The 14796-nt window shown below is 46.1% G+C and overlaps 2 protein-coding genes across 3 annotated transcripts in view; both read left to right on the top strand.

The window, feature by feature from the left end:
- Positions 1-9262, top strand: part of kremen1 (kringle containing transmembrane protein 1) — a 49400-nt gene extending 40138 nt beyond the window's left edge. The window contains exons 4-9 of one of the 2 annotated variants that reach the window (XM_053871657.1): positions 1976-2100; positions 3147-3300; positions 3485-3817; positions 5097-5300; positions 5382-5466; positions 7208-9262. In XM_053871657.1, coding sequence (XP_053727632.1) covers positions 1976-2100; positions 3147-3300; positions 3485-3817; positions 5097-5300; positions 5382-5466; positions 7208-7367 — 1061 coding nt within the window. In that variant the 3' untranslated portion in view covers positions 7368-9262. The remainder of the gene's footprint in view (positions 1-1975; positions 2101-3146; positions 3301-3484; positions 3818-5096; positions 5301-5381; positions 5467-7207) is intronic. The other variant, XM_053871658.1, reaches the window with a different exon arrangement.
- A 2540-nt stretch (positions 9263-11802) lies between these two features.
- coq5 (coenzyme Q5, methyltransferase) lies at positions 11803-14790 on the top strand. The gene is made up of 7 exons (XM_053869600.1): positions 11803-11973; positions 12372-12521; positions 13080-13298; positions 13363-13469; positions 13539-13627; positions 13689-13800; positions 13861-14790. The coding sequence occupies exons 1-7, from the start codon at positions 11808-11810 to the stop codon at positions 13960-13962; spliced, it is 945 nt and encodes a 314-aa protein (XP_053725575.1). The 5' UTR covers positions 11803-11807; the 3' UTR covers positions 13963-14790.
- Positions 14791-14796: the final 6 nt, after the last annotated feature.

The raw sequence follows: 14796 nt of genomic DNA, 5'->3' as shown, positions 1-14796 counted from the left end.
GGCGAATTACTGCAGCTTCACTGAAGACAAATTCTTCTTGGACCATTTAGAAAAAAAATAAACTTTCTTGTATTAATTAAATATTTTTTCTGGAATTAACTAAAGTAAGTTGTTATTCATTTGTGCTCTTTTACACTAAAATAGTAAATGAAGTTATAAAAAACCTTTATAGCAATATATCAAATATTAATGATTTGTTTATTTATTTTTATTTGTAATACAAATTCAGACAAAGCTATGTAATATTATTCAGCAATTTTAATAGATTTAATTTATTATATGTGTATTTTGAATATTTCAAACAGTGCATTTGAAAAGTATTTTATTTATTGACTTGTTTTATGTATTTCATTTATAAACTATAAATACACTTTTTGGTGTATGATGGTGTTGTATTCTCTTTATTTATTTTTTGTTTCTTATAAATGATTACCGGTAAGTGCTTTTGTATGGATTACTATGTTTTATATATTAAAACATATTATAGTAAATATCTATATATTATAGTAACATTTTAATCAAATTTCTTTTTATTTTCAACTTTTCAAAATATATTTTCTCCTTCTTGAAATTCTCTTTCAATTATAAGGTCAGATTTTTAAACAGACTCATCAATAATTGAGTTCATACATGTTTTTTCTTCCACTTTATCAAATTTAGCTACAGCGGTCCAACATTCGTGTGTGGAATGAAATCCCTCGGGGTGAATCACTGATCCAAGTCTCTTCCTTCTTCACATTGCTTTGCTTTTGTTCTCGTGGTTTGGAATTTGTTGGTGAAACATCAGTCTCTGAAGACTCAACAGGGAAGTCGGTGGTCTGTCGGGGTTACTTGAGGTCATCTTCTTCAGCCTTCCTTCCACCGCTCCTGACACGTGACGCCAGCTTTGTGGGGAAACTGCCTGCTTAGAACCAAAGTTACATATTGAACTGCTAAACATTCACTTCACTCTGAGAGTGAGGAGGCTGCAGGACAGAACCAGGATGCGCTGCTCCCCCTCCTGGCTGGAAGGTGACTGACTATCAGGAGTTGGAATCTCGATTCTTCCTCGCTCCACTGATGTCAGTTTAGATCTCTTCCCTGTTGTAAATTCGGCACAGCTCTCAGGAATCTGCAGAAGACTCGTGAGTGTCCTGATGAATTACTGTGAACCCTCTTCCACCCCATCTAGGATTTGGTTCTGTAACCCAGTTTGACTCTCCCGTTCCGGACCGTAATGACGTTCCCAAATGAAAAGCTGCTCCTTGTTAGCGAACATAACCTTGTGCCGAAACTATTTCACTTTTATTCCGACTAATTCCGTGAACTGGATGGCCCAGAACCGACACGTCAAGTTGGGTTCTCCCGGCGATCCGCGGGATGATAAGTCGGAAAGCTGACAGCTTGTTTCAATTACGACTCCGAGCGGTTTTCCCGAGCTCATTCCCGACGTCTTCGGTGTTCACTGTTTGTTCTCACATCCTCGGTAATACACTGCAGGTTTGCCTTCTGTGATGTGAGTGCTGTCCTACTTGTTTCTTCAAATGTGTCCTGAGGATATTTGAAATTGTTGTTTACGTCTGCGGGGACCAACTCTGGAGAGAGGGAAGTTCACTCCGAGAAGTTTTCGAGCTGTGAAACTAATAATCTGCATTTGAGCAGCGAGCCGTGAAGCTGTGGATGATTGAAGGCTGGGAGATTGGTTTTGGGGTCTCAGAGTTTGGGGTTGCTAATTTTGATGACGCATTCCAGGATGGACGTATATGCAAGAGATGTGTTTTCAGGGAGGAGGAGTGCACTGGAGTGATGAGGTGTGCATCTGAGATGCACTACAGAAGAGTCAGGTCGCTTCAGATTCTCTTTTTGAGACTCGCTTGTGGGTCAACCGATGTGTTTGGGTGTCAGGTGAGGGACGGAGTTTGCTCGGTTCAGAGTGAAAAGTGCAAGTGAATTGTGAGTGTCTCCACCTGTAACCTGTCCGCTCCTCCCCCGACAGTGCCAGGAAACCTGGGCTGCTTCAGGGACAGCGGCGACCCCCCCACCCTGTCGGGCAGCAGCGAGACCTCCAACAAGCTCACCATCCAGAACTGCATCAGCTTCTGCCGCCGGCAGAGATACAAGGTGAGAGCCCTACGCGTCACGCCACCCTGAATCCTTGCGAGCTCCGGCGCCGCCGTCCGGAACAGTTTGCTTTGTTTTGTGTTTCTCCAGCATGGAGGCTCAAGCTTGGCGCCGCAGATGAGAAATTATGGCGGCACTCAGGGCTGACAGCTGCGGGCGCAGCGTCATTAGCCCAGCGGGCACCTTCTCATCTCTGAGTCTGGCAGGTCTCTGTCCCGGCTGTAAACAGAAGCAGGCGTCCGGATCACGACTCCGAACATCTGCTTCTGACAGCTCCTCTGCTCGTTCTTAACTCAGCTTGACACGAGTCCCTCCACTGCAGCACTCAGGTCTCTTTGTTGTGTGATGCGCCCCATCATCTCCTTCACGTGTCTCCCACATGGCCTGGTCCAACTGTCCCCAGACAAGCTGACCTGCTCAACCACACCAGCCAAAGGTTTCAGCAGAAGCCTCAGACTCTCCCACGATGGCCTCATACTGTAATAATAATAATAATTGACATTGTTGGCCATTTGTTATTATCCAACTGGCCCTGAGTTTTGCTCAACAAGTATTAATGCATAAACTGTTTCATCAGTTAAAATAGAATCCATAAACTCCAGTCAGTGTGGACTCCTGCCGTGCTCCTCACACCGTCCCTCCTGTCAGCCCTGATTCATGACGGCTCCCGGACCTTGGTCTGACCGTGCTCAGCGCTCCGGGCCGTTGCATCATCAGCGCCATTAAACTCCGCAGCATGAGTTCCGGCTCCATGAGGTCGCAGTGGGAAATGATGCGGCACCTTTGGGTGACTTCGGCAACTGAGACCAGGACAATGGTGTCCTTCTGATGGGGGGACAAAAGCCCCTTTGAGGGACGCTGGAGACGGTGGGGTCGTCACGCCTGCTGGTTTTTTGACGCCCCACATTCCTGCTCGCCAGCGAGCGGGCGAGATGACTCAGCGTTTTGATTCTGGACCTCCATCGTCTGAGATGATTCATCACATGCATGTTATTAATCTCTGCAAATCACAAGCTCACTGTTGGGGTCATGTGTTTTCTCTGCAGCTGGCCGGCATGGAGTCGGGCTACGCTTGTTTCTGTGGCAATGAGGTGGACGTCCACGACCAGGGCGAGTCACCCAGCATGGAGTGCAACCACGTGTGCTTCGGTGATCACACGCAGCCCTGCGGAGGAGACGGGTGGATCATCATCTTCGACAGTGAGCTGCTTCATCTGCTTAGGATGGATGTAGGGATGGATGGATGGATGGATAGATGGATGGGTGGGTGAATGGGTAGATGGATGGATGGATAAATGGACAGACCGATAAATGGATGGGTGGATTTCTAGATAGAGTCGGTAGCTTTCAACTCTGAGCCCTTTGGGTCCTGTCTCTCCTCCAGCTCGAGTCGGAGCCTGCGGTGGAAACTACACGTCCCCGTCCGACGTCATCTACTCGCCAGACTACCCGGACAGATACTCGGCGGGGCGCGTGTGCTACTGGACCGTGCAGGTGCCAGGCGCTCGCGCCATCCTCTTCAACTTCACCTTCTTCGACATCTCCGACCAGACGGACATGGTGGAGCTCCTGGACGGTTACACCAACCTTGTGGTGGCACGCTTCGACTGGCGAAACCCGCCGCGCGACCTGGTCAACATCACGGGCGACTTTGTCATCCTCTACTTCTACTCGGACCGGACCAACCAGGCGCAGGGATTCGCCCTGCTGTACCAAGGTAGGAGGCTCAGTGAGGTGTCGTGAACAGGAAGTGGATCTCGGTGGCGGCATGAGTGACCCACCTGCATCACTGCACAAACTTTGATGAGTGTTTGCAGCAGAGGCCTGCAGGACTCAAACGTCTCCCTCCAGTCTGAATGCAAAACGACATTTGTTTACACTGGGATGGGTGGTGTTGGCGCTGCGTGTCGGGTCAGAAGCGCCCGGTGCTGTTTTGCATGATCAGGTGTTCAGCCCGCCGCCTCTCGCCAGCCGCGCTCGCTCACACGCCTCTTTTCTCCTCTCATTTGCCAGTCAATGTCTCACAGCTCCGGGCGAAGCCGCACATTTGAATAATGTTTTGTTTTGCCACGGAAGTCTTATCGAGCTGCAGCAGGCGGCCGCGCTCCGCCGCTCCCCGGATGAATTGCTCTGCGGATTTTCCAGCCACCTACACACTCAACGCTGCGGCGACTGGTGAAGTTGTGCTGCACCTGATGACCCCACGCGTTTGGCTCGCCGCTGCAAAATCTCATTTAGCGTCCCACTTGTTGAACCAATTATCTACCGTTTGATTCATGGCTCTGCAGTCGTTGGAAAAACGTTAGGTCGGAGAACTAAGATGACAAAGGACGAACTTTCACTCTTCAAGTCATTGTTTAGATTGAAACTGAAAAAGAAACTAAAAATAATCCTTTAAAATGTCTTTTAAAAAATCGCTTGCTCAGAGTTTAATGCAGAATGTGAGTACGTCAGTGTTTTGCTACTGAAAGTTAGGGTTCACAAGTCGACTAGTGGTCAGGTGGCTGAGGCTCCAGAACCATCGCGACCCAGCACATCACAGGACATACACCTTCCACACTACGTTTTGAGCAGTCAAAATTCTAATATTAAGTTTGAAATCAATATTTAACAGTGCTGGTGTTTGAATTACAGTACTATCTACAGCAGAGCGTGTATGCCATGTCACGGTAAAGGAGACTTTTTTTTTTATCAGCGTCTCATTTTAAATCGTTTGTTTCTTGCATTTATGTTGAGGCTAAACTCGATGTTTGTTTTTAATTTTTGGTTTTATTCCGTTTCTATTCTATTTGTTGCCTCAATTTGCTTCATCACATCTTCACATTTTGGAGCGCATTTATTTGGTTCTGCATTTAGTTTTAAGGTCAACTTTTAAACAACAAAGCGAACTGTTCGAGTCTACTGGTGTCAATAAAGTGTTGCAGTGACTCTGTGACTGTGACTGTGTTAGCCCTAGCGGTCAGAGTTTCAGTTCCGACTGCTTCTTGTCTTCGCAGCTCTGAGGAGTCAGGACTCTGGAGAGTCCAGCGAGGACGTCACCAGCACAGTCAGCCCGGCGCTGCCCGGGGCCGTCACAGAGAGGTCCAACAGCACCTCGAAAGGCCACACCTCCCAGATCCTCTACGTCATCACGTCCAGCCCCGGTAAACCGGAGCACAACATGCCAGGTCAGTGGGCTGGACCCGGCGGCCACAGCACTAGTATGTTCTCACATCCATGTTGTTTCCTGCCTGCTAATGCTGTGATTCCCTCATGACTTCTGACTCCCCTGCTCTCCACAGTGTGGACCATCTACGCTCTCGCCGCTCTGCTGGTCCTTACGGTCGTCGCCATGGTCGCCAAGCTGCTGCTGCACGTCACCATCAAGTAAGTTCCTGCTGACCGTCTCTCTAAGGTGTGGAGAGATGAACCGGATCAGAGTGGACTTCAGGTGGTCCAGCCTTCTGACTCTCAGTGGGGGTGAGGTTCTCTGGGCTCCTGACTTTGTCAAGCTGAAGGTGTGACCTTCTGTCTGCCTTTGGTCTCGGCGAGGGGAGTTGTTTTCTTGGAGGACATCAATTTGTTCTTCTCCCTCGACTAAAATATTCGGTGTGAAGCTGTAACTGGGTAATAAAAGTAGTCAGAGATTCAGCATTTTGAAATATATGATCGATATCAAACATTTTTGGGGAAACAAGATGTGTGAGGTTTAAACTGTCACAACTCGCTTCTGGAACAATGCGTAAATATGCAGCATGAAATAATCATATCTCAGTCAAATAAATCTATTTTCATCTAAAAAAGTATAAATCTAGTTCTGAGTGAATCAAAGCCAAACACGGAAAGAAAGAAGCAAGAACCAGAAACAAGCCTTTGTGACATCACTTGATGTAGATATATTGGTTACCTGGATGTAACTCCAGTTCTTTGAGTCCTCTTACAGACTTCACTATTGGTTTATCGCTTATAGGCCATCGCCTTTTCCCTGAAAGATCTTTTATATGCACTCCGCCCAACTGATGGAAGAACTAGCCTGCTGTATAAGCCTTCTGCCGCTTTTATTGTCCAATTTTGAAACTCTGCAATGGAGAGAAGGCCCAGAATGCAGGTACAAAAACTCTTCAGCTTGAGGATCAGAGGAGGAATGGCAGAGTGTTGCATGACAGCTGGATGTTTTAATGATGCCAGTGAGCATCGAAGCCCATTCTTCTAACAAAAAGACGAAGAGCATCATAGGAAATAGGTGAAGCATGTTTAAAGTAGGAGGGACGAGTGGCAACCGTCTAAGTTTGGCTTCTTAGCAGGATTATTTTGCCTTGAAAGTTTGTCTCAAACTTGTTTTGGAAGCCCAGGGTTTTCCAACGTAAACAAACTGAAAGCGTTGATAGCAACCTATCAAAACAGCAGAGAAGTTATCAAAAACATGGGTGAGGAGGTGTCGGTAGAAGACCCAGTCAGTCCCACTGTTGACCTGTTTCGTACTGCTGAAGAGAGTTTTACATTCCATTTACATTAGCATTCAGTGTTGCCGTCCATCTCTGATCTGTTCAGACACTTCATCCTCTCACAATATTCCGAGTCGTTGCTTGTTTGGAATCAAAACAAGTCCTTGGTCTACATTGACCTGCTCCTCTTCTTCAAAAACCGTGGACAAATCCCTCAGTATTGGCTGATATTGCCGCTACTTCCAAAGCTTACTGGTCCCTCCAGTGACACCGCAAGATGGCGCTGGTGTTTGACCCACTTACAGTATGAAAACCTTGGAGAATCACAGTGGATTTTATGGTAGGAGATGGAAACCAAATTCTATTCTTTTGTATAAACAGAATGAAAACCCAGTACGTTTTCTTTCTAATGATGGATTGGTTGATGCTGGTGACTCTTGAAATAAGGCCTCCAGCAACTTCCTGTTGAACAACCCAGACATTCTTAAACATAAAACTCAGCACAAACAGGCTAATCGGTGCACAGCAACATCTAAAACATGAAAATGCTCTGGCAGGCAGAGGTTAGCGCCAGATAGCATTAGCCTCCTGCTAACGCTCAGGCTTGTGGTTTGTCAGCAGTCAAAGTAGAATTTTGAGGGCTGTTTATCACCTCATGCTAAATCCTCCTCCTGTCCCCGCAGACCCCCCAACATCCCGACGGTGAGCGGCTCCGACAGCTGCAGCCAGAGCACGGCGTCCTCCGAGCCCTGGATCATCCTGTACCGGCCCTCCACCATCTCCCTCTTCAAGAAGAAACTAAAGAACCACCACGGCGACCTCAGCCCTCTGGTGGGCAACTAGCGCAATGACAACTACTTCTTCTACTACTACGACTACTGCTGCTGCTGCTGCTGCTGCTGAGCTCCGTGGACCCAGACTTGTGTGTGGCCGAGCTGACCAATCCAAGAAGACTGTGGAACTGATACAAGGTGCTAGCTAGCATGTGCGCATGACCAGCGGTGCGGGCGGGTGAGGCTCCGCCCCCCAGCCTGGGCAGTCAGAGGACACCTTGTGATGGAGACACTTGGCCTCCATCACAGACTCAAGGGAGGAGGAACTCTTTGCTGCCTCGTGTGGACGATAATCATCCAAAGAGTTTTTTCTTTTGTCTTCGAGAAAAACGGACCACAACAGGGACACTTTCGGGAGGCATCATCGCCAGGATGAGCTCGCTCGCCCACTCAGCTGTGGAGAGGAGCTCAATGTACATGTTGATAGGGGACTGTGGCGGGAAGGGGCGGGGTCAGTTGTGTTCAAGTGCCTTACGGATCCACTTTGTCCCAAATGCTCAGATGGCGTCCACAGGCGCCGTGGTTTCACTGTCCATCACTCACTGTCAAGTGACTCAGAAAAACAGACAGCGTCAGGGAGGTGGGTTGAGTCAGAGAGGAGACTCTCGAGTCAGTCTCCCGAGCAGAGATTAGATCTGACAGGAATGACTCCAAAACTTTCTGATAAAGGAAGACTAAACCATCAAATCTGCAAAAAGTTATCGTCACCTGACACTGTAAAAGTAGAGGAGGTGGAGTTTTGCTTGAGATGAATGTACATAATACAGCGTCACTGAAACCTGCTTCAGCAGTGAAACCGCGGTCATGTGGACGCGTCCCACCTGATCCTCTCACGGGCGACGCCGCCGTGACTCGCAGGCACTCGGTCTGTAAAAATAACCATGTGATCGCTCCAAGACAGGTTGTCACGTCCCGCTCGTCTTACTGAACATATTGTTCACATCGATCGTTGAGTGTGTGTCATCAAAACACAACCAACTTCCACTTGTCAAGTGACAGCCACATCACAAATGGAACGCACTTACAGAGGCCCCTACGTGGAGCACTTGAGGCACCAGAGCTGCACCACATCGACACGTGTCCTTCCACTTGGAGCCAGAAACCTCTTTATCCAGCACTTCCACTATGAAAGCACTTGAGCTACCTGAGCACTCGAAACCTTCAACTGGTGCAACTGTCAGCTACCAGCAGGGACCTGAAACTGAATCCACTCGGGATTCAAACCCACAACCCGTTCTCCGTGTGATTTCAGACAGCAGGAAACAAAGATCCAGAGTCAAAGGAAGTGAGGTCACTCCCACAGGAAGCAGCGCTACAGACTGATGTTTGGAATCACATGGTTTCAAACGCAGTCTGGTTCAAGACGTGTCTTCAATCGACCTCACTATTGCTGACTGTTTTGACTGTCACATGGAAACCAGAAAATCCCTTTGAGTTACTTTAATTCTTAATCGACTGGAATCCGATTTAAGAAATACATCTCACTCTTTTATTCGAGGTGAACTGGAGTGCTGTGAAATTTTCTTCTTCAACTGAAGAAACAACAGAGTGACTCAGTAATATCAGCCCTCGACATGGTTGAATGGACCAGTGAGGACACCAGCCACTGCAGCCAGTTTGCTGCTGAGCGGCTGGCGAACACACCTGTGGATGGATGTGCTGTGCAGCTCTGGTCGTACCTCAGAGGAACTGAGCAAACATGGCCGACGAGTCAGGAGCGCAGGGGTCCCAAGTCACGTCTGTGGTCAGCGCCAACGTCTGGAGAGCCGACCTGTCTTGATGGAACTGTACATAGCTCGTGATTTCTTTTTATTTATACAGTAAATTATTCTTCTTTTGTACGTCAGTGGGACATAATCTATCTTTTGTATCCGTGAAGTGGCCTGGTCCTTTTATTTAATGTGTCCTGGTTGTAAAATAAACACTGTATGCATGTTTCTTACGTCACGACTCTTGGATTTTCTTCATGCAACATGTCGCCCCCTCACTGGAGAACAAGACCCTGAGACACCGATGGAGTCCAGGGAACCAGTGACGTGAGCATGAATCCACCTGACATGAGTTGCTCAGGCTCCATGTCCTGAGGGGTCCCGTCGCAGCGGAGACAGAGACTTCCCTCTCTCCAGACACCGATAGTGCTTCCGTGCTAAATAATGTGGCCAATATTCTCTACAGCACTACAGTCCTGGGTCGGTCCCGGGCTCTCCTCCAGAAGACAGCACAGCAGAGAGGTGATGGAAAAAGTTGCTGAGTCATCTTCCAAAACAGCAGAGTCAACATCTGCATCCTCTTATTTCCCAGCAAGTTCCAGACTTCTCAACCTTGTGGTGCAGTAAAACATCTGATAGTATTCAATAGTTTTAATCTTGATATTCATGCTTATTTGTCTTTTTAAACAGTTGTATTTTTTCTTTTTATCTGTACTTGTTTTACTTTTATTTTTTCTTTTATTTTCCGTTTCTTTTGTATTTGAGATTGTTTTCTTGCAATTTCTTTAAATTTTTAAAAGCCAAAAAAACACCCTCAAACCTTCCAATTTCATGTACATTATATTTATATTTCAATTCGAATTTATAATTAAAAATGTATTTCTATGTTTATAATTTTATGTAGATTTAATTTGCATTTTTCTAAATAAAAAGTAATACTGCACTATATATTTTAGAACTATTTATCCAAGGTCGTTTTTTTAATTCATCCATTTTTTTCTGCTCACTTTACAGTAAAATATTTAATTGTTTATAAAATATTTGTTTTTGTGTTTCCATTTATTGTCCACTTTTTTATTTTCAATTTTCAATTGTTGGTTTTGTTTTTCATTTGATTTTTCTGTCCTTCTTACAATTTCTTTCCATTTTAAGAAACCTCAAACCTTTATATAATTTCATCATTATAAATACCATTATCAATATATTTTCCCTTCAAATTCACAATTTAAAATGTTTTTTTATTTTGATTATTTATTTTTTATTTAATTTCTAAAAAAATGTATGTATATAAAATGTATCTCTGAAATACAAGTGAATCATTAGAAAATGTAAAAAAAAAAAAAAAGTTTTTTAAGTGAATTTCTTTAAATGTGTACATAATTATTGAAGCTTCAGTTGTGATCGAGGTGATCGAAACAGTATCAGAGTCATCGTCCGAAACATCCCAGTCAACATCTGCATCCGCTTATTTCCCAACCAGGCCTGAGCCCATCAGTTACGGGAATCACTTCCAGACTCGGTCGCGCAGGCGCACTCACGGCTAAAGACCGCGCTTTCTCGCCCGAGACAAACACGTCTTCCCCGCGAAAAAGCAACATTTATTCACCTGTTTCAAAACACGGAGTCGGTCAGCGGTGGTGACCACGTGACGCACCTTTAAACATTTAGAACACACCGAGTCACTTAAACTGACTGAGACACTCGGTGTGACTCGGAGTATTTTTACAATCGTACCTTTTAAATATACGGGTGGAAAATGAGGGCGGTTTACTATATTTTGATTATTTAGAGAATTCAGTTTGAATGGTGCCGTGGCGCCCCCTGCTGGTTATCTTGCTCCTGCGCCTCAACAGGGAGTCAAACTCGGGCTCCTCATATTTTAGATTAGATTACATTAAACAACCTTTACCCCCCACTCTGCGCCTCCGCGGCCTGTGGTTGACCTCAGCCTCATCCCTCAGCAGCAGGAGACTGAGAGTCTGCGGGCGTCTCCTGCGGGTCCCCTCCCTCAGGTGCCACCTTCCCACAGGCCTGTGAAAGCAGATCCATCTGAACCAGGCTGAGCAGAGAAGACAATGGCCACCGGGCTCCAGTTACCGTCGGAACCCAGCCGGACAAAAGGCCCCACAGCCAGGGAGCCGGAGCAGGTTTCTCATGGCTGGAACCATGAGCCATGAGAAAGAGTCGCTTTATACGCTCCGCGCAGCGACTGGTTGCTGCTGAGACCCGGCGCTGGCGCGGCCATGGGGGGTGTGTGGGGACAAGCAGGAGCCTGTTGCAGCATCAGAACCTGAGCCGGGCTCTTGAAACACTGGCTGAAGTGTCCTTGTTGTTTGTGGGCTTGTTTGTTTCTTACTTACTTCTATTAATGTATTATCATGATTATCATGATTATGACAGCAATGAGGCGGGTTCTGATTCTGCCTGAGTCCACACATCCCGCTGAGGAGACTCCTGCCAGACAGTACAGATCAGATCAATAATAAAGTATTGAATATAGAAGGTTACAGCGTTAGCTCGTTGTTATTACTTTGTTATTACTGTGAATATTGCAGTGAAAGCTATTTAAACAAATGAGTATGTTATGAAGCAGATTAATTCATCACTTCATCCAGTGGATGTGTAATAAGTTAATAGTTTTATAGATAAAGTGTAGCATAGAAAAACAACTTCCAAACAAACTCTGTGGCGTCCCGTGTGTATGACGTCACGGTGACGCCTAATAGAGTGGCCCAGCCAACATGGCCGCCCCCGTCAGGCTCCTGCTCCGGAGGGCAGCGCGTCTTTCTCTCTGTGACTTTAAAGCGAGTGTAAAAACCAGCCGTCGGTGTTTCAGCGATGCGCCTGAAGACAGAACAACACATTTCGGCTTCCAAACGGTTCCGGAGGCGGAGAAGGCGAAGAAAGGCGAGTGACGGTTCCCACAGAGGCGCAGTATTGTGAAAGTCTGTCACGACTCAAGATCATAATCCTGAATGAAGTCCTGCGCTACCTAGAGCAACAGGTCGCGTTGCTATTGACACACATGTAAATGATGAATTACGGAGATAGAAAACTATTCTCACGGCACTTTTACTCCACAAGACATGGGTTTTGGTGCAAAAAAAATCCCTCCCATAATAGATATTTTAAAACATTCCCAGCTGACGTATACATTCTTGTCATTTGCTGAGTTTATTTTTCAGAATATATAAAGAGATCTTTGTGTTTTGTTCCTTTTATTCACGTGGATTATCAGCAGCTGCTCACTGATCAGTGTCAGAACTGAAGTGGATGTCAATGCTCTGCTCTGCTCTGGTCTCCAGTCTACGAGGTGTTTGAGAACGTGGCACAGAAGTACGACGTGATGAACGACGCCATGAGTCTGGGCATCCATCGCCTGTGGAAGGACGCCCTGCTGCATGTGATGCACCCCCAACCTGGAGCCCGGCTCCTGGACGTGGCCGGAGGAACGGGTCAGAACCAGCACTCGCCTTGTTTGAGTTTTCAAACACGCACTTAAGTTCAGCTGATGCTGTGGAGGGAGATTGTACCACATCTACGATTAACACAGAATATATGTTCATTTTATTTAACTTTTCAACCATGTGGTGGAGGAAAATATTTTTATTATTAGTAGTGAACATTTTTTTTAAATATATGTTTTATATAATTGCCCATTTTTCATTTTAGATTTTTACAATATTTGTATTTTTGTACTTTCATTTTTTTTCAAATGACATTCTTTCATTTGTTTTCCATTTCCCTTCCATTTAAAAAATACTCAGTTTAATGCATTTAATATACATTTTTTTATTAAATTTGCAATTTAAAATATAAATTTTTTTCTGAATAAAAAAATATTTTTTACATTTTTTTTTCAAGATGAAATTTATTACATTTTTTATGTTCATTTCTTCTTGTCATTTTTGAAGACTTTAAATCTATATTTCTTCTCTTAAATATATTTTTAGAGTATTCATTCAACCTAATGTCGCGTTGCTGCATCATCTCAGAGTGATTCTTGCGTGCAGGCGACATCTCCTTCCGCTTCCTGGACTACGTGGAGTCGCAGCTGGAGCGCCAGCGGCGGCGAGCAGCTCGCTCTGCGCAGACTCCGTCCTGGCAGGACATTTCCTCGCACTACTCTGCGGAGGATGCGGAGCCCGAGTCCCGGGCCGTGGTCTGTGACATCAACAAGGAGATGCTGAAAGTGGGGAAGCAGAGGGCGGAACAACTCGGCCTCGCGTCAGGTCTGGACTCGCCGGCGCCGGCAGGTCTGAGCGACGGCTCAAGTGTGGCCTCTCTCTCTCTCAGGTCTGTCGTGGGTCGTGGGCGACGCAGAGGAGCTTCCGTTTGACGACGAGCAGTTTGACATTTACACCGTGGCGTTTGGGATCCGCAACGTCACACACATCGAGCAGGTGAGCAGGCGGATGACATCATCGCCCTGCTGCCCCACTGATCGCAGCTGCTGCTGTTCCCTATTCCAGGCCCTGCAGGAGGCGCTGCGGGTCCTGAAGCCCGGTGGCAGGTTCATGTGTCTGGAGTTCAGTAAGGTCACCAACCCCCTGCTGGCCAGGTGAGGAGGTGCAGTTGTTGTGGTCATATGTGTGTGAGATTGTGGTCCCCGGTCCCCGCAGCCTGTACGACGCCTACAGCTTTCAGGTGATCCCGGTCCTGGGCGAGGTCATCGCGGGCGACTGGAAGTCCTACAAGTACCTGGTGGAGAGCATCCGCAAGTTCCCTGACCAGGTGAGTGCGGACGCAGCACCTGAATCTGGACGGCTGACGTGACCTCTGACCCCTCCTCAGGTGGAGTTCAAGCAGATGATCGAGGACGCTGGATTCTGCTGCGTCACATTCCACAACTTCACCGGAGGAGTGGTCTCGCTGCACTCGGGCTTCAAGCTCTGAGTGACACCTGTCGACTGACTCCACTCGACTTGGAAATTCTCTGATCGCCAATAAACCATGTGCACACGCAGCGTCTTCTTGGCTTTGTTAGGTGACCTGCTGCTGCAGACTGCACCTGCTCCACCATCAGACTGGACTCGCCGTCACTCTGGTCTCACACCACGTGCCTCATGCAGCCACATCAAGTTAGAGCGGATGTCAATGGATTTATTCCAGTAGATGGCGCCAGCTCAGTGCAGCTGCACTGGAAGCATCACGTCCAACTTGCTGTGGAATTCCCAGTGTTTGAGTTTTTGTTTTGGATCTAACTTTATTAAATCTCTTCTTTTTTTGTCCGCGTTTGTTCTGGAATTATTTGTGAATTGTTTTGTTACTTTTTACCTTTTGTCTGGTTTTAAACTCCATATTTATTTCCCCTTTTTTCTGACTCCAGACGGCTCCTAGGTGGCGGGGCTACGTGTTTGAACCCGAGACACCAGAAGCAGCCAACTACTACTACTGACTATTTTTTATTGACCTTATGACGCCATCATTTTAGGTCGGCACAGCTGCTTTTATTCTTGTTTCATTTTTGACTCTAAATATAAATGTTTATTTTATTCAAATTCTTTTTTTCATCCCTTGAACTCTATCCTTTTTAAACGTTTAATATATTTTATTTACTTCAGTATTTTTACGTATTTTTTAATCTGGTTACATTTTGAACTGTTATATTTCTTTTCTCGATTTTTACAGCTGGACATTTTATTTCTGTCAAATCACAACAAACTTTGATATGTATATCTGATTTTTTTTTAATCAAAAATGTATTTTGACTCCATTTTAAATTCAATA

This window comes from Synchiropus splendidus, chromosome 7, assembly GCF_027744825.2.
Source record: "Synchiropus splendidus isolate RoL2022-P1 chromosome 7, RoL_Sspl_1.0, whole genome shotgun sequence".
NCBI lineage: Eukaryota > Metazoa > Chordata > Actinopteri > Syngnathiformes > Callionymidae > Synchiropus > Synchiropus splendidus.
Note: the sequence above shows the minus strand (reverse complement) of the source record. Positions and strands in the feature narration are given on the sequence as shown.